The sequence below is a fragment of the Acomys minous genome (assembly GCF_964271855.1).
Source record: "Acomys minous genome assembly, chromosome: 2".
NCBI lineage: Eukaryota > Metazoa > Chordata > Mammalia > Rodentia > Muridae > Acomys > Acomys minous.
Window position 1 is genome coordinate 119,818,590 of NC_140484.1, and position 22,821 is coordinate 119,841,410.

Below are 22,821 nucleotides of genomic sequence, written 5' to 3' on the forward strand. Positions count from 1 at the left end.
TATTTCCTCCAAAAAGAAGACAGAAGTGAGGGTTATAAGACTAAGGAAGCAAACAAAATAAGAAGCTCAGGAAACGCATAAGACTCATGAAGGTTGGAAGGTTACAAAGATCATGAATGAATAATGAACAGCATTAGTTACCAGTGTGCCTGAATTCTCATTCATCTATCCCAAGAAAAGTCATGGGTATCTTGTCCCCTGTGATCACCCAGAAACTGGACCAGGGCTAGAGTGTAGAGTGGGTGAGGACAGAGGACCTCAGGCAGGGATGCTTCTGGGCTCCAATAGGTGTGAAGGAGAAAGGCGTGCACAAGGACCCTTAGCTCAAGGGTGTCCCTGGGACGTGGTTACATGGTGACAGGAGAAAATATAGTGTGTCAAATAACCTGGACTACCGATTTTGAGCTTGAAGCCTCTGGATATTCTCTCTCTCTCTCTCTCTCTCTCTCTCTCTCTCTCTCTCTCTCTCTCTCTCTCTCTCTCTCTCTCCATGTGTGTGTCTTTCTCTCTCTCCACATACACACACATCTCTCTCTGTATATGTCTCTCTCTCCTCTCTCTCCTCTCTCTCTCTCTCTCTCTCTCTCTCTCTCTCTCTCTCTCTCTACACACACACACACACACACACACACACACACACACAGAAACACACACACCAGTATCTCTGTAGGAAGTGTTGAATATTTCAGGGGCCATCTTCTTCCCACATTCCAGGGAGCACCTGGACTTCTGATGAATAGCCCCCACCAGGGCCTTCAGCCTCATACCTAAGAGATGAACTAATGATTGCCTACATAGAAGCAGCATACCCTGACTCACTGGCCGAAACCAAGGACAGAGAACTCTGGCACTCTCCACAAGCAAAACGGCTTTATTCATTCCTGAATGAAAGGCAGCTGTAGCGTGGTCTCCAGAAGGCAAGGTTATATCCTGTGGTTTCTGGAGCCTCAGGCTGGTGAGAGGGCAGGCAGCACTTTCCCAGAACACTGGCCAAAACCGACACGGTAGCCGTCCCCCTGGCAGTGACCTGAAACACAGTAAGGGAGAGAGAGGTCAGCCACACTGCTACAGGCTTCTTGGATACAGCCCCGGGCGGTTGCAGGACCAGGTATCATGGGAGGTTGAGTCAGAGATAGGCAGGTATGTCAGCATGACATACATATGTGAACCTCCCAGGAGCACCTGAGCTGAATCCCAGGCCCACCACGCAGTTAGGCATCCCCAGGAGCAGTGCCACACTCCACAGTCTTTCTGGAGGTTCTCAGTTCTCCACATGGATCTAGATTCAAAACCTATATCTATCAGTGAACCTAGGCTAAAATTCCCTGAGTTTTAATACCTGTCTTCTCTACCTACTGGCTCTGTGATCCTTTAATCCCTTGAGATCTCAGATTCCTCATCTGTAATCGAATCTAATGGCCACTTCACTGCACAGGTCCAGTGCAAGGGTGCTGTGTGTAGGACATTGAGTGCAGGGCTTGGCCCATGTGATGACCCTGTAAGTGTTACCTGTTATGGTAAGGGCCTGGATGATGGGGCAATGTGTTCCCTCAGAACTCACTCTCCTCTGCCAAGAGGAATGGTGGCGCATCCTCTGTGGTTGTGAAGGTTGGGTGCAACATTTAGGGAACATTCAAGGTAAAGAATCCTCAACTACAGTTTCCTCTATTCCGCTCTACATCAACAGGTATGAGGCTAAGGTGGAGAGAAGCCTGTCCCTGCCTCCTAGGAAGGTCTGCTCAGTGGGATCATCGGGTCTGGACAAGAGGTGAAGGACGGGTGCGTATAAGCTGCTGGCAGAGCAGCTTGGGAAGAAGAGACGCAGAAAGAAAGAAATATCTGAGCTGGGCTTTGATGAATGCGAAGGCGTTCACTAAATAGACATGACAGGCATTGGTTAGGTTTGCTCAATGAGGCTGTCATAAGGGCACCATGAGAAGACAGCTGCGAAGGGCTTCCAGAAGCCATCTTAAGGGGATGAGTCTTAGTCTTGGTGAAAATGGACAGGCAGACTTTTTCAGAATCAAATTAATACACATTTTTAAAACTCCATAGAGTTACTTCTCTATGGTCTAAAGCACATGGAGGCCAGAGGGTGGCCTGGGGCAGCATGAAGACAAAGGTGGCCCTGCCCAGGATGGAAGCCAACCCACGGCTCTGCCTTTCATGTTACTTACTACACATCCACAACCTAGAGGCAAGACCCCTCCCCAAAGCTGTGCCTCCTGCTACAAAGTGAGAAGGAAGAAAGGAAAAGATATGAGATCCCAGTGGAAGAGAACTCAAGCACACTACTGAGTAGCCAGGAGGCTAAAAGGCCCAGTGGTTCATTGGAACAGATGAACAGCATGTCTTTGTGGTAAAGAGTAATAGACACAGAGGCAGGTGTGAGGAGATGCCAGTACCACATGATGGTGGGAAAAGGAACAGGTTGGTATCACAATGATTCAGGTGCATAGACAGAAGTCTCAACTAACTGTGTGCTGAAGGGCAGTTGGCATAGATGTGGCCAGCAACAAGTCCTTGCAGCTCCAGAGCAGAATGGCAAATGAGGGCAGAGGGCAAGGCAGGGCATTGACGCCTATAGCCACTTGCTCAACTGAGGGTGTTCGGTTTACTTTCTCCTCCTATGTGGGTCTCTCACAGGCAAGGGCTACAATGGGACTGAAGCTCAGGTTAAAATCCTGGCTCTGCTTGTACCCATGTGTGTTGACCCTGCATAAGGATGTAGATTTCAATTGTGGTCTCTGTATATGAAGGATGAGGGCTGGGTGCCCATGGGGACCTTGTAAAGAGTGTCATACGAACTACATGAGAAGCTACCCATACTCAGTCATCAAGGACTGATATGGGGACTTGTCTCCCCATCAAGAAGGCAGAAATCAGGAAAAGGACAAGATAAAGATAAGTCAGGGGAAGCCAGGAGGAAAGATACAAAGATACCCAGAGCTTGTCAAGCTGGAAGGCAGAATACACGTCCTGATGCCTGGGGACCAAGGGAAGACAAACCAGGGCACCTGTGGATTCTGCTTCCCACAATCACACCGAAAAGGACTCTCCTTGTCCTTTGTGGCACAAACATCAAGAACACCATGGGGCTGTCTGCCTTGGCCCCAGGCCTGACAGCTGCCTGAGCTAGACTGCATCGCTAGGCGCAGCTTATTCAGGCCCTGTCATGCTGACATCGGAGAGCCGACGCCACTCTCTCTATCGTCTTCCCCCTCTTCCACATCAACACTTCAGAAGGTGCTTTCACCCAATCCACAGCCAGAACCTGGGGTTGGCTGGCAGGCACTGAGGCAATACCAGATACAAAATGGGCATACAGGAGTTTGAATACTTGTTGACACACAGAGGTCTAGCCTTCGTGGGAGCAGCTCACCACAGGAACTGCATCCTGTATTTGCCATCTGTATGATCTGGCATCATTCACCTCCCTTATACTCTCCTAGGCATTTTCACTTTGCAAAACTGGCGTGGCAATAGCACATTTCCGAATGGCTCAGGTGAGTAAAAAAAATTAAGTAGAAGTAGAAATACTTCCAACACAGCTGGACTCTGCAGACATTTCATAAATACGGTCAGCCTTGCCATCTCCAGGGTAAACCCCTGAACAGTTTGCATATGGGCCACAAAGTCCCTACTTTTACAATCCTCTCAGGGTGACTTCAGTGCCTAAGACAATACAAATGCCATGCCAAGAGTTATACTGTATGGGCTCAGGAAATAATGACAAGAAAACTGTCTGGACAGGTTCAGTACAGACACAACTTTTTCTTAATAGTTTCCCTCTGCAATTGGTTGAATCCGTGGACACTGAAGCACAGAGACCTTGAGACACTACATAGTTAAGCAGAATCAGGCTTCGTGGGAGCAAAGCGGGTACTGATCAACCCTAGGGTGTCACTTGGTGTCTTGAACTCTGCCTGTACCTTTCTACTTGGTTCAACACTCTAAAGGTATGCCTAGCCTGGCTCTATGCACTTCAGATTGAGCTGCGGACTCCACAGACATCAGAAGCCACAAATCAACCTCAGAGAGTAAAGTCTTTGCAGACGTGATTGCAGAAACAATCTGCAGAAACAATCTTCGGATAGGGCTATTTGGGTGGGTCCTCAAACCAGCACAAGTGTGTCCTATGAGACCAGGAGGGAGGCTTGAGGAGCAGAAAGAGCCTATGACTTGATGGATTGGGGCTCTGCTGGTGGCACTATAGCTGAAGGGCCAAGATTAGGCCTTTCTCTGGGGGCTCTGAAAGGAGTGTATCCCCCTCACCACCTGCACAGCCTTCTGGAACTGTAAAAGAAGAGCATCGAGCTATGAGCCCTTAACACAGCCCAACAGGAAAATGAAAGGGAGCTGCTGGCAAGGTGTGGGAGCTGACGGGCATGCTGCTGACGTGAGTCGCAGTGAGTGAGCTGCTGGCTGAGGGCAAAGGCGACTGCTTGTGTGGTGGGGAAGGCTGAACCAGGCTGTGCCAGGCTGAGGTCGAGAGTCCACAGGGTCTAAGGAAAGTGATGCTACGATAGCAGAGGCTTTGTAGTAGAAAGAGGCTGCATGGGCCACACAGAATCACACACACACAGAAGGTGGTGGCACAGATTGCGTGAGGCAGCAGAGGGGTGCCAGGAGAGCATCTTGGGCAGAATAGGAACAGTGTGGAGCAAGCATGAAGATCCTGTGAGCAAGACTGACCAATAGCTCTGTTGTAGGAGCTTTGTGAGGGCTCCAGCTGTGGGTCCGTGGGATGTGTCGACCATATCAACTGCATAGAGAGAACAAGATACCTTAAAAAGAGATACAGCAGAGCAGGGTGAGGAAATGGGTCCAAGGTTCCAGTTCACAGGAAAGACTCTTGGTACTGGGACAGCGTCCAGGAAGTATGGAAGACCGGAAGATACACAAAAGGAAATGAGTGACTGGTGGGCTGAGAGCAGAACAGGTGGGAATGTAGGTGATGGTTCTAGGTCCCATGGAGGAATACCCACTCAGAGAGGGTCTCATTAAAGAAAGGTCAAGATGCTGGGCTCTCCAGAAGCAGTTGTGTGAAACAGCAGTGAACATGAACATCATTACTAATTCAACTATTTTAGTTGTAACATGTACTTCATGCTTTAGATGCCCTGAAAAGAATTAGGACTGTACAGAGCAGTTGCCTGGAGGGGAAAACCAGACTTCTTTAATCATTGTATGCAAAGCCTCTGAGAAGTACCAACATCACTGTGTAATCTGTACAATAGTCCAGGAATGATGCTGCAGTGAGAGCCAGTGTCCTCATCTCTGGAGTCCCAGGATGTCCTCCAGGGGACTCAGCCCAGTGCACATCTACCAAGGGAAACGCTGTTGGAATAATCCTATAGCTCTGTTATCAACTTGGCCTTAGAAGGATGAGACCAACTGAATCTCATAATGTTAAGTACTTCGATGGTCACACTGTTGGTGAGTCCCTGGAAGGTCACCAGAATGTTTCTGACTCCAAGAAGTGGTCTTCTAACTGTGCTAGTGCCTTCCTTGCTATTAATAAACATGTGGAAGGCAGAATAGAAACAAAACATATGAGGCTCCCGACCTCCTGAAACGGGGGCTGCTGAGAACTTCAGACACTACCACATGCCCTTCCCAACCCAAGTCCAGGTCAGACCCTGCCCATGGTTTGGGACATAGTTCAGAAAGCAAGTGACCCACCATTACTGGGTAAGTGCTGCGGGGAAGGGATGCAAAATGGACTCTCACAGTGTTCCCTATATGGACACTAACACATGAAGTTCCTGGGAGCCCAGGCTGTAGCCCAGAGCATGCCATACAAACACAGAACCGAGGAACGCAGGTAAGGCAGATGGCTCCATTGTCAGATAGGTACTCTTGACCTATGGAGGTCAGTGGTTCACACCTGTTATGATGACTTCATCTCCATCCAGCAGGAAGGTTCTGGTCTGCCCCTGACCCAGATCAATGGCCTTTGTTCCCCTCCAGGACAGTTCCAGCATGGAGCCAAAGCTTCCAGGGTCCTTTATAAGAAGAAAGGGAGATGTGACATGTATTTATATCTCGGTGATATGTCAGCTCCAGTGTTAACAGTATAGTGAGACTTGGGGGCCCATAAAAACTTTGAGGCTACCTGGTCGCTCAACAGGCTATGCCTTCATCCTTCCTGTAAACATGTTGTCTATCCAGGGTCTTGTGTCTACAGTGTACCCAGAGGCTTGCTTCAGCTCACAACCCCAGACAGTGTCATATCCAACACTCTATCACTGACAAGAGACTGTCACCTCCCAGTCAACATGGTCAGGGTCTCAGAGAGTGAAGGCAACCTTTTCACCACCACCCCACATCATTGTTTTCAAAGTTGTACATCCCTCCCCAGGCTTGTGGTGGGTCTGAGGTAGGTGAGAAGGATGCCGCTGTGAGGTCACAGCATCCTGGAGGGAACAGAGGGTTAGAGAGTGTGGTTGCCATTTTCTGGGGAGAGAGAGTCAGGCTCCGGTGCTTACACAGGTCTCTCCCTTGGACTGTGTGTAGCCGGGAAGCATTCTGCCCCCAAATTGCCCTATCTTTGTCTTGGTGACCTACGTAGGTACTTTGAGACTCACTGATCCACTGATGGTTCCAGAAGCCAAGAGGTCCCCAGGTCGCAGATTGCATCCATTAACAGAATGATGTGTGAGCTGCTGCAGCATGGTCCAGTACATATGCTGAGGGCAGAAACATAGTAGGACATTTGTGAGCATCTCGATTTCTGGGAGGGATCTAGTCAGCCGGCTTCATGTTTTCTCTGCCTTCGATACTCCATACTTACTTATAATTTATGCTTATCTCATTTCAGTTGAGACTTTGCCTTCCTCTAGTTCCTCCTCAGATGACCTGCAGAGGTTCTGGCCCACTTTACCCACTAGCTTTAACTTCATTTCCTCTGGAACCTTACCTCTCCAACCACCTGAAATGCCTGAAAGCTCAGCCCTTACTGTCTGCCCAGGCCTATATGCTCATAACCACCTCAAGTCTTGCCAGTCAGTGAGCTCCAGGTTCAGTGAGAGACCTTGTCTCAAAAATAAGGTGGAAGGTAATGAAGGAAGACACCCACTATAAACTTCAGCCCCCCCCCCCGACTCCACCCCCATGTGCACACAGACAGCACTTCCATCAATCCGGCCTATCAGGACTTGGCCTTTACTGGATGTGAAATACACCCAGAAAACCTTGTCCACATCTGTTCAGCAGCCTCCATCTTGAGGGGACCCTGCTATGCCATGCATCTCTAGAAGGGAACAGGGTTGTGAGGCTGTCAGGCTTTCAGGTTGACCTGTCTTTCCATTCCCATGTGGATGCTACTCTCCTGCTCCTGTCACTTTCTGCCTTTCCCACAAAGCAATCTAATGGCCTTCAGACTCACCTTAAAGTTGGACCTGCAGATGGTAGCTGCCTGGCTCATTCCTTCTCCTGTCAGAAATTGAGAAGTGATACTTACGAAGATGTAGCCCTTCTGATTAGGAAGACAACTTTTCAAATTGCTTCCAGCTGTCTGATATGATTTCACTTAGTCTGTGCAACAGTACACTTTAGAGGGTATCAGAGCTGGGCTATGCCCACTGAGGCCATCTAATCAAGGAAGGGCAAAGCTGTACACCAGAGCCCCATAGCAAGCATCACTAGATGACAGGTGTGTGTGTGTGTGCGTGTGTGTGTGTGTGTGTGTGTGTGTGTGTGTGTGTGTGTGTGTGTTTGAATCTAGATGTGGCTGCAGAGTACTTTTTACCACAATGCTCCTAATATCTGCCAGGCCATGGAAGATAGCATAAGCTGAAACCTACATGTGACCTTGATCAAGCACAGCCTGCTACCTTCTGGACAGCTGGTCTACCTGCTATACTTGTGTAATGACAGACAATATAGTAGATCACCATTAATGCCAGCAGTCCTTACTAAGCACCTACTCCATTCAAGAGCTCAGCTAATGCTGGATGTTCTGAAACAGTATGAAGCACCAGAGAATGCTTCCACCTTCAAAACCCATCTCTTCCCTTGGTGCCTGCTGCCTCTCTGTAATAGGAGGTGTGCTCTGCAGCCCCTGGGAGATGAGGGGGCCCACCTTGGTGCTTGGTGCCCACCGTGTTATTTTCATGTCAGCTTGGAACCTCAGAATGGTCACTTCAGCGCTGCACCCTGGGAGGAGCTGTGTTCTCACGCCCATCCTGTCCCTCCCCATCAGTGCCTTTCACCAACATAGAGAACAAGTACAAGATGGGAAGGCTCTCCAAGGATATGTCTGGGAGTGAAAGCACAAGCCTGGAATTTACAACCCTGGCACTTAGTTTCACCCTGGCCCTAAGTCAGCTCAGTGTCTCAGGGTAATCCTTCCTCTTTGAGCCTTAACCAAGGCTTGAAACATGAAAGGGCCAGGCGCAGTGGCACACACCCTTAATCCCAGCACTGGGGAAGAAAAGGCAGGAGGATCTCTGTGAGTTCAAGGCCAGCCTGGCCTACTGATGGAGTCCAGGACAGCCAGGGCTACACAAAGAAACTGTTTCTCAAAAAACAAAACAAAACAAAACAAAAAAGCAAAAACAAAAACACAAAAAAATCCAAACAAAACAAAAAACAACAAAAAAACAACCCATAAGAAGAGAGAATGATGGGGCTTCTTATTACTTGATCCTTAAGAAACTGAGTCTCGCCAGACAGTGGTGGTGCACACCTTTAATCTCAGCACTGAGGAACCAGGCAGTTAGAGCTCTGTGAGTTGAAGGGCAGCCTGATCTACAGAGTGAGTTCCAAGATAACCAAGGCTACACAGTGAAACCCTGTCTCAAAAAAACAGAACTAAATTCGAGGCCAGCCTGGTCTACGCGGTGAGTCCAGGACAGCCAAGGCTACATAAAGAAACCCTGTCCCAAAAAAAAACCAAAAAACAAAAACAAACAACAACAACAACAGAAACAACAACAACAACAAAAAAAAACAATTATAGCTAACAGTAGAAAGAAACTCCTGAAAGCCAGGGACTGGCCATAAGGACACAGCAGAGCCTGTGTGTGATCACAGACAAAAAGGGGGAAAGGCTGAAGGAATAAGGAGCTAGCTAGAGTTTGGCTCTGGTGAACTAAGTGTCTCTAAGCGTGTCCCCCAGACAAGCTGTCTTCTACCTGGAACACGAAGATGACACCTGCCCCTTCCTAGTTATAGCTTCTATTCCTTAGTCTCTGCCATCATACTACAGAATCAGTGCTACAATTCCCATTTCTCAGATGACAAACTAGGTAACTAGTCCAAGCCCCAAAGCTGGACAAGAGTAGAGCTGAGACTAGACCTCCACCACAGCCTACATAGCAGGCCCCTCTCACCACAGCTCAGCTGCAGAGAGGCTCAGTGGAGGCAGGTCATCATCATGGCTGTCTGGCTTGCCCAGGATGCAGCTCAGGGCTGAGGCCTACTTTTCACAGTCTCATGAGGCTGAGAGATCAGGCTTTCCAACAGACATTTGATGAAACGTGCCACACATCTGGGATGCAGCATAAGGTACGTGGCAGTGACAGATGTGAACACAGACTAGGTCGACCCTGGCTGGAAGGCTGCAGAGTCAAACACAGGGTGGGGGACCAGGGCTCCCGTGTAGGACAATGACTCTGAACTAGAGGGTGGCCCTCACACTCTTTGTTTTCTTTACAGGAGCCTACACAGCCTTCAGGCTGGAGCAGATGCCTCTACTGATACCCAGCCAAAACTCAGACTCCCCTGGGGCAATGATCCGGCCAAGCCTGCCCACTGAGCCTGGGTGGCACCACTCACCCCATCACATACCTTTCAAAGCAACAGAAAGGTTGATATCAAATGTGTAGGGTTGGCTGTGGCAGAGATACGGCAAGGGCTTGGGGTCCTAGAAGGAAGAGCACATCAAAGGTGTGGCTATCAGGAGGGCTGAGTTCCCAGCAGCCTCTGCTCAGAGTGGGCCATGCGGTGTTTCTCCTTCCGAGACCCAGTCCCTGCACACTGTCCTTGGTTGGACAGTAAGACTCAGGAAGTCACATGTGCCGCACTTGAGAAAATAAGCTGAGGAGGGGGTGCATAGCAGGTTAAAGGTCACAGGGCCAAAGGAGCACTGCTCCAGGAAGCTTGGGAAGTGGGGGACAAGGAGAGATCAAAGATGGACATAGAACCTGTGAGGAAAGGCTAGGACAACAGAGAAGGCAAGACAAATGTCCTGGAAGACAGAGTGCCTGGCAGCAGGGAAGCCAGCAGCCCTGTTTGGTGCTGGAACAGCTGGGAAGGCAGCTGCTAGCCAGGCAGAGTGTTGCACATTGGGAAAATTAGTATTCTCCTGAAATACAACGCAAAAATCATTTAGCAGGACCTAAGATCATTCTGGGTGATCTGAGCAGCTGCGTGTTTTTAAGGGTAGCAGTCTGACCGGCGGCGATGCTTGTAGGGAATACAGCTCCTTCCCAGAGCACGAAGGGTTAAATTAGAAACTGCTTTAGAGACACGAAGCTGATTAGTTGAGAAGGGACGGGAGTGGTGACAGCTGTACATAAACAACTTAGGAAGGACAGAGGCAGCTGGGGTCCAGACAGCCCTGTGAAGAGGGACCTGGGGGAAGGACAGTGAAGGAGGATGTGTGGGTCATTAAAGGCAGTGGCCCAACAGGTCCTATGAGGGCAGAAAACGGGAGAGATATTGGAGGCAGAGAGATAAAGGGAAGGGAGAACAGCAGAGGGGGGAGGGGGCGTGCTCCAGCGGGAACAGCTGAGGAAGATCAAAGGAGACAGGGTGAAAGCAGAGACTTTTATAATTAGGGCCAATTTTCAGAGAAAGCCCCCAAGATTGTTCAAGCATAAAATGACATAGATGAGGGAGGGAGAGAGTGCAGCACTACATAGGCTGGTGAGACAATGCCGGGGAGAGTGTGAGGAGGGATGGGAGAGAGTCAGGAAACAGAGCCCTCTGGAGGAGCATCAGACCCAGAGAGGGAGCAGGTAGGTCATTTGCCAGAGCCGCAGTTGAGAGAACATCTATAAAAGTTAGGGTATGCAAGGTGTTGGCCATAAGGGTAGGGTGACTGTGGTGAAGGGGTAGGACAGAGCATATTGTGACAGGCTGGGGAGGGAGAGTGAGGGCCACTAGGGGGAGCTAGGAACCCAGTTGCAGGAGATATTTGCGCTTTTCCTTATACCCTCTATTCCAAAATGCATTCTACAAATTAGACTCCAGAGGGAGCCATTGCACAAACCAAAATTGTGCAATAGAGCTGAGGCGCAGTTAGGGTTTTGCCTAACTTTGAAGGCAACAAAATTATGTGTCTCCCTATGAACTGTGTTGGGGGGGAGAAAATCCCTGTAGCCGTGGCTGCCTGGCCGCTGCGCCAAGATCATCCGAGCGCTGCACTGTCTCTATTTGTTCAGAGGACAGCAGGAAAGGGCAGAAGCGGGAACGTAGAGCAGGGCTTTCAGCAGAAGGGCGCTTACCTGCACTGGGTTGGGCACTACAAAGGGCATGAGGGCATCCATGGGCACCACCCACGGGGAGATGGTGGTTCCAAAGCTTTTCCCCAGGAATGGTCCAAGGGGGACATACTCCCATTGCTGGATGTCTCGTGCTGTGGGAGAAGAACAAGCTTGGGGTTCTGGGTGGCTCACAGGCTCTCACTCCAAGCTGTTTCCTCCCCTCAACCTGCATGGACCTCTCTACAGGGCTCTGGCAAACCAGATCTCCCGGGAAACAGAAAGAAGGGTATTCAGTGTGAAGACAAAGGTCACTGGAGGCACTGTGCCAGGCCACCACAAAAGATAACAGGATAATTCCCATAAAGGGCCTGAATGGGGGTGGGGGGGGCCCTCTCCTGGGATGTGTGAACCCACTTCCTACTGCTCAGTCACTGGCTATAAAATCCCTCCATACTCCACTCCTCACCAGCAGACTAGGGGGCTGGTGATAGTGAGTGGAGATATATCCAGGCTTGATAAAGCTTTAGATCCTGTCAGTTCCATCCTTCCACACGTGAGGAAGCTGCCCACGGAAGCTGTGTCTGCCCGCATCCTCAGAGTCAGAAGTCTGTGTGGTACCCACCCCTTTGCGGCACTCGAGCCTCCTGCCCCCATACCCAACCCCTGTGTGCGGCCCCTCAGAACAGAACATCAGAGGCGGCTGAGCTCCCGGTCGTTACCGCTCCAGTCGTTCATGAGGACCATCCCGAAAATGTGCTCGTGGGCTTTGGAGATGGGGATTGGCTCTCCGAATCTGTTCCCGGGGCCTACAAAGAAAGCCTGCCATGGGGAGAGTTGGTTAGGACCTAGATGACCTGTCACTCTGGACCACAGTGGCCTCCAGAGCAGAGGGGAACTATTTCCAAAGTCCACCCAGGGACCAGGGCTGCCTGAGAAACCTTGTCCTAATTCACTGGCTCTCTAAGACAGGAATTGCATTGTGTGTGCTTCTGTTTTCCCACCAGCCCCATGACAGTTTCTTCCTGGCCCTCAGGGCACCCCAGGCCTTTCTGCTCCTTCCTTTGTCCCCCATACTCCATTCCCTGTTATCTGACAGCTCTATGACCCAGGAGCACCTAGCACGTTGATTTCATAGCCTAAGTTGTCCCCCCAAAAGAACGGGATCTGTGCGATAGCTACACCCCTATCCAGTAATATCTAGGGGGAAACTAAATGCGGAGACTCCGAGGCCAGCACAGATTCATCTACATTCGTGAAACCAGGCGTCACAGTTTTATTTGTCCTGAGACAGGGTTTAGGCAGTGCAAAAATTCCATCAAGATAAACAGGAAAAAAGACCCGAGGGCACCGAGGCATGGAGGATGCCATCACTGTCAGGGGAATCTCCGCCTCACTTCTCACAACCATATGGGAGTTTTCAGCACTCTCAAAATAACATGCTTGATCTAAACGAACAGTGGAGCCGCGGGGTAAGCATGGCTCTGACTTGACGCAGGCCCTGCTACAGGCGCAGCAAGGTGGGTATGGCCATTCACACACCGTCCATGTGATAGTGAATAAAATCACCAGGAATGTGAACAGACCAGGTAAACCAGTACGCCAACGAGAAAGCTGGGTTTTCACAGCCTCTGGCTACAACACTCACCAAAGGAACAGTAGTCATTGTACTAACCATAATTTACCTCTATCTGTTACAGATCCCTGTCAACAGCTACAACTTAGGTACAAATACAGTTTTCCTAATGTGTGTCTCTTTAAGGAGCATCTGCCCTCTTGCAGTTAGGAGAGCACAAAGGGCCTCCACTTGGGGGACATTCTAAATAACAAAATCAGCTCAAATCACACACGCATGTGGAAAACACGGGGGAAAACAGAGCAAATAATAACACGTGTTTCTAGAATGAGACCTGTAACAAGAAGACAGAGAGCCTGGTATGGCCTCAAAATTTCCACTTCTCTGTGTGGCAACGACTTGGAATCTGAAGAAAGAGCATCAACTGCACACAACAGTCAGAGGGGCACACGGGGCTGGTATTTGTGGCTGGGCAGGTGTGAACCGCTGTCCCATAAAGAGAGCTTTCCTGCCTCAGGCCTTTGTGGATCCCACTTAATAAAACTCCACACATAACTCACCATTTCCAGCTCCACATCTAGGCGTTTGCAGGCACCATATACAGGAGGCTTTGCTGAAAAGACAGCAGATAAAAGGAGCCATCAACACCAGGCTACAGAGCTCATAGCAACAAAACAGAGCTGGGCATCGGCAGGGTCTGGATACTGGAGTCACTCACAGTTATCAGGTCTCATCTGTCCCATGGGTCTTCGAATTGGGGTGCCAGACACCACAACGGAGGAAGCCCGGCCATGATATCCCACAGGTAAATGGAGCCTGAGAAAGGAGGGTGAGAGGGCATAGGTGCCAAAGCTGTTTCATGTTGTAAACTAAACTACAGAAACAGAGTCAATATTATTCAAAAAATTAAAACATGTCCCCAAATGTCTACTGATAGATCAATGTAGAAACTAAACGTCATACTGGGGCGGGGGGGGGGGTGTGATTTGGCTTTAAGAAGAAGTGGGGCGGGGCATGCCTGCAACCCCAGCACTCAGAAGGCAGAGACAGGAGGAGTACTACAAGCCTGAGGCCAGCCTGGTACACATAGTGAGTTCTAGGCCAGCCAGCACTAAGTAGCGACACGGCAAGGAGGAGGAGGAAAACACAGCCTGGACCTATACAGGGCAACAGTCTGTCGTATCCACTCATCTTAAGCTGGAGCCTGGTGACCGACCTAGCATGTCCTGTCCTGCAAGTCTGACCCTATACCCAAAGAACCCAGCTTTCTTTGACCACAGACAGAGCTCTGCTGCTTCCTCTGTGGACTCTGCCCATCTTCAATACAAGGGAGCCCTGGCAATAAATCATAGCACTCAAAGCAAACAGCTTCCCAAGGCTGCGGAACAATGCTTGTAAAACAAGCGTATGGAGAGGAAATAAAAGAATCTTCCCAAATATCAAAGCACTACCAAGCAAGGTGGGGCCAGGGATGCTCTTAGATGAACATGAGTGAGAAGACAGTAGGTGATAAACACCGATGGCTGTTTTGAATAGAGCAAGCGGTTAGGCCTGCAGTGCGGTGAGTGGCAACTCCCCAAAAGAACTGTCTATACCCCAACCCCTGAGAAGATGTAGCAATAGTCTTCTTAGGTGTAGTTAATAGGCCTGGATCATCTGAGAGTCCCTATATCCCAGCATGTGCTTGTACAAGGTAGAAGACACAGAGAAGAGGAGAGAGCCATGTGAAGACAGAAGCATGATGTGGCCTCAGGGACTGTTCATAGCAGCAGAAAAATGGGTATAGGGTCAGACTTGGAAGACAGGACATGCTAGGCCGGTCTCCAGGCTCTAGTTTAAGATGGGTGGATACGACAAACTGCTGCCCTGTATAGGTCCAGGCTGTGTTGATCCTCAGACGGTCAGAAACTGTTCTCATGGCCTCAGGGAAAATGACCCAGCAGACTGTGTAGCCCTAAAGGAGCTGGCTGTCACCAGGGTATGAGAACTCCTCTAGCCAAATGCCAGGGATCGGGAAGGGAGAAGCAAGGCTTGGTGAGGAACTGGATCCTTACCCTCATCTGAGCCAGCCTGAGGAGTCACAGCCTTTGGCCTGCATTTCCTTCACAGGGCAAGAGCAAAGGGCCTTCTCTAGTGATGGGTGATTCAGGGTGGTCCTTGGCCCCGCCTTTTGTTTACCTTGTGCACATGTTCTTTGTCATAAAGGTAATAAAGGTTGGGCGTCTCTCCTCTAAACTGCCCGGGGATGAAAGTATTTTAGATTTTGGATCTTTTTTCAGAATGTTGGTGGTTAGAACAGTAACAGGCAGCTTTCCAGCAGAGGAATTTAGAGGATCAAGCATCACATTGGGTGGCTAATCCCAATGTCTGTTCTCATGGGGCTGGGGTGAAAGGAGCTACCCACAGGCCCTTGATAGCTCCCCACTCCTAAAGTCATGCTGAGGGAACCAAAAGCTGGGCCTGCTGCTTCTAGAGGCTGTAACATCATCAGTTCTTGTCCCCTCATTCCAACCTACTTTGACCAAAGAGTGTCTCTGCAGCTCCTGGGAAAAACATACTGGGGAGGGCGGGGGCTGGCTTTGAATCTATCCCAGCATCTGGTCTAGTACATACCAATTAGGCATCAGTGCGTTGTCCTTGCCCCGGAACATAATGCCAACGTTAGTGGCATGCTGCAGAGAGGAGTAGAAGTCCGTGTAGTCTCCTGCAGGAGGAACACGCAAGACAGCCAGTGACCTAGATGGAGGAAGTTTAGTCCCAAGAGTAGGGACTCACAACCATTCTTCAAGATTCAAGGACCCAGGGCTGGAGAGATGGCTCAGGGGTTAAGAGCACTTCCACTGGCTGCTCGTCCAGAGGTCCTGAGTTCAATTCCCAGCAACCACATTGTGGCTCATAACCCTCTATAATGAGATAGGCGCCCTCTGGTATGTAGACAGAATGCTGTATACATAATAAATAAATAAATAAATAAATAAATAAATAAATAAATAAAAACAAAAGAAAGAGATTCAAGGACCCCTTAGCACCGAAAAAAGTAAGCCCACACTTGCTGATTCAGACAGCGAGATTTAAGTATGAAGTGGCTGCCACCACTCCCTCCGCCTCCCCTCCCAACTTGTACCACATATCATAGATGCCCAGAAAAATGGACCATAGAGTCAGACTTGCAGGACATGGCTCTTAAGGTGGGTGGATATGACAGACTTTGGCCCTGAGCTGTGGCCCTCACATGGGCAACCCTTGCCATACCTTTGCTTAATATATGTCTGCACCCTAGCCTCACTTTCCCCTTACCTCTGTCGGTTTAAATCCTGACAACTCTAAGGCCCCATTACTGTACACTTCTTTGGGGGTGGGCTTCACTACGCTCTAGTCCTATGTATGCAGATCGTCATTCAATGGTCACCATTCAGGGCAGTCCCAGCTCATCCTTCACTTCCTGTGGCTGGCTCCTGGCATCAAGAACAAGGCATTCTTGTCTTTGTATTCTGTTGCCTGTTGCCTCTGTATGCCTGTTGATTCTGATGACCTGACATGGTGGCTCATGAACTCCAGATATCCCCTGTCTCATATGCAAGTGAATGACTGAGATCTACTAGAAAATCCACTTAGGGTAGTTTGCTTACTCATCATCCTACACCTTCTACCAACACCCCCAAAGCAAAGCTGGGTACCCCAATCCCATCAGCTTGGACTAGAAGAGGAAGGATGAGGAGAGGAAAGCAAGTCTGGGAGGCAGCTAAGCAAGGGGTGGTCAGCCTGGGCTGTTCTTACTACTTCCTAAGGACAGTGAAGGTATTTATCACAAGAATAATCACATCCATGATGGCAAAAACAAGAAGTCAAAGCATCAGTTAGCCGGAAAGGATGAAGGATCCCCAGAAAACATCTGGATTGCACAGTTCTACAGGGAAGAAAGAGATGAGTTCATCCGCAAGCCCATCTTCTGCCTAGCCGTTGGCGACGAGTACATCTGGAAGGCTTTGCCAACTGGAGAAACTGCTTCGAGAAGTCCTATCCTTCCAGGACAGAGCTGTATAGCTTTCAGTCATAGGTGCCCAGGCAAGAGCAGAGGCTACCTCTCACGGATGACATACAGAGATGTAGCCTATGCCAGGCCACAGGCTGTACTGACCGCAACTTGCTGATTCAGTCAAACCAGATGCCTGGCCAAATGCATACATGCCCCCTGCAGGGCCCTCTGGCTTTCCTCAAGGCACTCTCATCTGACAGCTCAAAGTGCTTGCCCCACAACTTCCTGGGAAGAAGGAGCGAACTGCTCTGCATGGAATCATACAGCTAGTCAGAAATTTAGGGAGGCTGCTGCTCTGGCAGAGCAGGCTTGAGACAGCTGAGCCACGGCTAACTGCGCGATGAGCTCGGTCACATTGGGATCAGGTAGCAACCCTAGAGTCCTCACTCTGGTTTCTCTCCACCAAGATACGTGGGTCCAGTGCATCTGTCTAGCTGTCTAGGCCCACGAAACTATGCAGGTTGACATAGCAGGGAAACAGAACTCACCTATGGTAGCAGGAAGGTGCATTGTGGCAGAAGCCTGGGAGGTGAATGCACTGAAACACAGAATCAGAGGCTCCATTTAGTCTTCCAGGCCCAGAGCCCTCCCACCAACATGCAACCCAGCAGGGGGGGTGGATGAACCTGGTCAGACTGCACCAGGCCAGGCAGCTAGCTAAGCAGCACTGCAGAATGCCACTGCTCTACGCAGGCCTCATCTCCCCTGACATATATCGGTCTTTTCCCCGTGTGTTCCTCACCGCTGCCGAAGCTCCTTGTCATCTCTGAGCCTGGCTTGGCCAGCAGACAGCAAGGTCTGCAAGGATGCTCTTGCCTCCTTCCACGCAGCTTGGCCCAAGCCCATGAAGCTGTTGAGAGTTGTCTAAGATGAAAACAGGAAGTGAGAAGGTAAGGCCTGAGAAAACCCTTGGCCTATCCCTCCTCCCAGAGTCTGATTCTTTTCATCTATTCACAAGTTGGGACTTCCATTCACATTTTTCTTTTTTTTTTTTTTTTTTTTTTTGCCCTCTCTGCATAGAGCTGGAGGAAGCTGTCTCCTTTCTTGATGCCCCATCTACTCCTAGATATTCACCCCACAATCAATGCTCAAGAGCTATAATGTGGCGAGCAACCCACAAATGGCACGTCTCACATATCTAGTGACAAAACAGACCTAGAGGGAGACCAGGAGGACTGACAGAAAGGAAGTGTGCAAAACTCCTGGACAGAACAGGTACTTGGTAAACACCACAACCATCCCTGCCTGTGTGGCAGGGGAAAAAAAAAACAGATCCTGAGACATGACCTGTGACAAGGGAGAAAAGTTATAGCCATTCCACAGAGACATGGAGGCTAAGCTGGCTGCCCCGAGGCACTATTGCACACCTGGGTGACAAGCACAGCCATCCTCCATAGACACACTAGCAAGGCTGAAGGCTCCAGGACTGGGTGGCCATCCCCTAAGATCATGGGCTCCAGGATGAGTGTCTCAAGCTGTACCCCAAATCTGGATTGCAAGGGTCATGGTTCCTTTTGTCAAGGTTTTCCTGGGCCTTAAAAGACTAAAGCATGGATATCCCAGGATAAAACGAGCCAGTGATGCGGAATACCACTTCACAGGCAACTTGAAGAGACCGACTGGACCCAGGAGCTCACATTCTGCTGAGAAGCCGCCCTAAGGTGTCCAGGCTACCTCCTGCCACTGATGTGTCTCAGAACAGCTCCCATTTATCCAAGGATAACCTGTGACTAAAAAACTACTATCTCACTGCAGTAGGTGGTGAAATGGAGACAACCCACGACACAGTGTCCCACCTCTTCGAAGACATGCTGATGTTTGGAGAGGACAGGTCCGGTGAAGAGGTGTTTAATGACACTGAGGTCTAAGATCTGGTCACCGATGGCCACACCAATCCGAGGCTTTGGCTAGGAGAAGAATGACAGTCAGTTCTGACAGGCCCAGTCTATTCACTGTTAACAGCAAATACTTAGAGACCCATGGGTTCCTTTGAGACAACCCTTACAAAGAGAGGACAGAGGATTGGGATGCCGGACAAGAAAAAAAAAAAAAAAAAGAGCAGAGCTGTAGAGTCTTAATGGGAAAGTATTCAAACACCTCCATGGAATAGAGGAAGAACAGATAGCTTGTGGAGGCAAAGTTCCGAGCACTGCTTATATGCCTTTCTCTAATAATGAACCTGAATCCTTTTGCATGCTGGGCTTTGCTTAGGGCCATTCTCTAAGCAAAGCAGTGAGTGCTCCTCCTGTATTAAGGAGGGGCTGTCAGCTCCATGGTAGCTCAAATGCAGGAGAGTGCAGGTTGTAGGGAGGTGCAGAGGCCACACCACGGCTCAGACCACGTGAATGAATGTCTTTTTATGATGAGAGCTCTGCAGGAGTTCAGATGACCTCAGTAGCCCAAATAGCTTCTCAAGGTTGGTCCCTGACCCGACAATACTGAGCATGCTGGAAGATTTCACCTCCCAGAACTCTGCCCAAAGCTGGCTTCCTTGGTACCTGAACAAGCAGTTCTGCCATGCTAGGAGATTCACAGGAGCTGAGAGGTGGAATTCTTGGCTGTCCCTGTCTCCAGTGTCTACTCCTTTCAGAGGGCTAAGAGAAGTGACTGCATGGCAGCCCCCTGGGGTTGAGGAGAGACCAAGGCCACACAACCTTGAGAAGCTTCCCTGGAGAACCTATATGTTCTCAGCTCCCTGGGCTTCACTCTCCTCACTCCACCTCAAAGAACGCAAAGCTGAGCTACATGGATCCAAGTGACAGACAGCTCAGGTGATGTTCAGGGGCCTGAACCTGGGACCCTGGGGCAATCATCCTATACCCTGCTGAAGGAACCTCTCTCATTGAGTCACTTCTGTAACCTGATCAAAAGCATTACCTGCCTAGTCGTATGTGAAGAAAGCCTAGATTTTGCACTAAGGCACTTTGGTGCTATATAAGCCGCCAAGAGAGGGGAGTGATCACTAGTCTTACCCAGCTCTAAAGCCTATGACTCACAACCACCACGGAAATAGCAAGATATTCACAGTGCTGTAATAGTGGCACTTACATCCTGGGGGTAACCAACAGCTGTCCAGTTGGACTTAAGACCTGCTCAACAGGAGGGAATTCATGCCTGTTACTGAAAACCTAGCCATCTGCCCATGGTTGAAGAGATCACAGAACCAAGAGGACCTATTACTGCCATTTCCCTTAAACCAACATACTATCCAAATGTGTTCTAAATATGTACCCTTATGCCCACAGGTAAGTGTAGTTCTCACCCCTCATCAAAGGCTGGAACTGTTAGAGTGATCCTGTCAAAACGCAGAAAACAAGGCCAGCCCTAAGATACATGTGTAATACAATCCCTACTCCTAAGGCTCAGGAAAAACCACCCAAGAGAGAGCAGAAAGGATTGATGAGCCAGAGGCCCAGGACACCTATTAGTAGATCATGCTCCCTAGACATGACCAGGGAAGTGTACTTAGGAACTCTCAGCAAGACCGGCACAGTGAGACTAGGTGACCTGCCAGTGCAGGCAGGAAATTCCACATGGTCCCACTCCTAGATGAAGAACTACAGCAGGCCAGCGGTTGCCTCCAGGGACAAACTTCCACATAAGTGGTCCAGTCCCGAGCAGTCATCCCTGGAGACGTGCACAAGTGAGCAAAGCTAAATGCACTCAGTGGGTTATATACATGTGGGTATACGTGCAATAGTAATACGTAAAGAAGAGACCATGAATTTGGGAGAGGGAAGGGAGAAGCTGGAGAGATGAGGAGGAGCAGGAATGACAGAGATGCAGTGCTAGTGTATGAAATTCTCAAAAAAATAGAAATTACTACTACTAAAAAAAAGTGGGCATGGGGGTGCCCACCTTTAATCCCAGCACTTAGGAAGCAGAGGCAGGCAGCCTCTGAGCTCAAGGCTAACCTGGTCTACAGATCCAGTTCCAGGACAGTCAAGGCAACACAGGGAAACCCTGGCTCAAAGAGACAAGATGATGATGATGATGATGATGATGATGATGATGATGGTGGTGGTGGTGGTGATAATGATGATGATTATATGATGATGATGGTGGAGGAGGAGGAGGAGGAGGAGGAGGAGGAGGAGGAGGAGGAGAGAAGAAGAAGAAGAAGAAGAAGAAGAAGAAGAAGAAGAAGAAGAAGAAGAAGAAGAAGAAGGAGAAGAAACTACAGAGTATGGTGTCCGAAAAGCCTCTAATCACATATAAAAGAACAGTAACTCAGCCGGGCACAGTGGTGCACACCTGTAATCCCAGCACTTGGGAGGCAGAGGCGGGTGGGTCTCTGTGAGTTTGAGGCCAGCCTGGTCTACAAAGTGAGCCCAGGTCAACCAAGGCTACACAGAGAAACCCTGTGTCGAAAAACCAAACCAAACAAACAAACGAGTAACTCCAGATTCCCCTGGCAAAGCAAGTTAGAACTCCTTACTACCGAATCAAGTCCTAGTGATGTGCCTGCCTCCATAAATGTCCCCGCCTAGCCCATTGGTTTTCTCAGAAAAGGCTGAGAGCATGTCTGCGGAGGGCAAAGTATCAGAAGAGGTCAGAGGGAGTATTTTGCTTCCAGAAGGTGGTTGGCTGGCACAGGTTAAGGCTCCACACACCTCATACGTGGAAAGGACAACAAGTTAACTTTGTGTCCTTGCAACATCTAGTCATGCCTGGTGGTTGTGAAACCACGTGTTGACTCTTCTGACCAAGGCATTCCACACAGGCAGGATACAAAAGGGCAACACAGATGTGGCGAAAGGTATAGACTGCCAGGAACCCTTCTTCCTTCTGCTGGTGCATGCTAGCCAAGCACTCTCCCACTGTGCTACCTGTCACTCCTGCCTGGCAAAGATATTCGGACTCCTCTTGGGTGCAAGGAGTTCCCACAGCTCTATGGCTTATGTGGCCGAATCAACACTGTGAGCAAAAAAAACAAGCAGGAAATTTCACAAACATTTCGGAGCGATGTGCTTTTCCCACTCAGCTCCATTAAACCGTTTTCAAAGATTCTTTTTTAGTCAGCCTATGCTTCCAAGTCAAAGTTCGTTTCTCTTGCCCCACGGGGCTTGTGATTAGTTCAGGGAATGCCTAGCAGCTCACACTAGAACACAAAGAATTTAGGCTAGAGGTAATAAGAGAAGCCGGTGTTTTAGACCGCAGTTTCTAGTCCAGGAAGTGCTTGCGTCCTCTGAGTTGTTAAAAAGAAAAAAAAAAAAAAATATGGAAGTCAGCTGATACTTTTGAGGTTGTAGGGTCAAGGACTAAGCAGTGAACGACCACCCGACTTTTTGGAAGGAAAAGGCCTGCAGGTCTACGTTTCTGGATCGCTATGGCGAAGGGCTTGCTGTCCTGGAGGGGGGTGAGAGCTTCCATTTCTCTTTGCATCTACTTCTTGCACAGCCTCACAGAAGCTGAGACTAAATTTCGACATCGTGCACAGCTATGTATGAATCATGAGCGGCATTCGAGCCATAAGCACCCTCCGCCGAGGTTCGGAAGAGACCAAGCAGAGCTCCCACCTCCCCGCGCCCGAGCCCAAACGCCGAAGCTCACGTGGCTTTGAGTGGAGAAAACGCCATAGGGAAGGTTTTGGACTGGGAAGTCGGAGTCCTCTGCTACCGGAATAAAGGACATGCTGATGAGCACCGAGCTGGAAAGCCCGCGGCGGGCAGGGGTAGGCTAGCTCGACTGTGCTTAGGGCAAGAATCAGACTGGCCAAAGACACTTAGATTCCCGGACCGCCCCGAACCCAGGGACGGCCCTCCCCCAGGCCTGTA

The 22,821-nt window shown here is 49.6% G+C and overlaps 1 protein-coding gene across 1 annotated transcript; it reads right to left on the minus strand.

Moving 5' to 3' along the window:
* Nucleotides 1-851: 851 nt before the first annotated feature.
* On the minus strand, nucleotides 852-22,821 carry FAH (fumarylacetoacetate hydrolase). The gene is made up of 14 exons (XM_084771463.1): nucleotides 22,598-22,821; nucleotides 18,841-18,951; nucleotides 17,787-17,908; nucleotides 17,533-17,582; nucleotides 15,622-15,712; nucleotides 13,727-13,824; nucleotides 13,569-13,621; nucleotides 12,155-12,254; nucleotides 11,457-11,587; nucleotides 9,796-9,871; nucleotides 7,391-7,437; nucleotides 6,591-6,692; nucleotides 5,891-6,008; nucleotides 852-1,027 (listed from the first exon to the last, which is right to left on the minus strand). Exons 1-14 carry the CDS (start codon nucleotides 22,676-22,678, stop codon nucleotides 948-950), a joined length of 1,260 nt encoding a protein of 419 aa, XP_084627589.1. The 5' UTR covers nucleotides 22,679-22,821; the 3' UTR covers nucleotides 852-947.

Excerpts from the sequence above, each read along its gene's own strand:
- FAH (XM_084771463.1), bottom strand. The coding sequence starts at position 22,678 with ATGTCCTTTATTCCGGTAGCAGAGGACTCCGACTTCCCAGTCCAAAAC. Across the intron at positions 9,872-11,456 it reads TAGTGCCCAACCCAGTGCAG|GACCCCAAGCCCTTGCCGTA; the intron begins GTAAGCGCCCTT and ends TCTTCCTTCTAG. Across the intron at positions 1,028-5,890 it reads AGATGAAGTCATCATAACAG|GTCACTGCCAGGGGGACGGC; the intron begins GTGTGAACCACT and ends ACTGTGTTTCAG.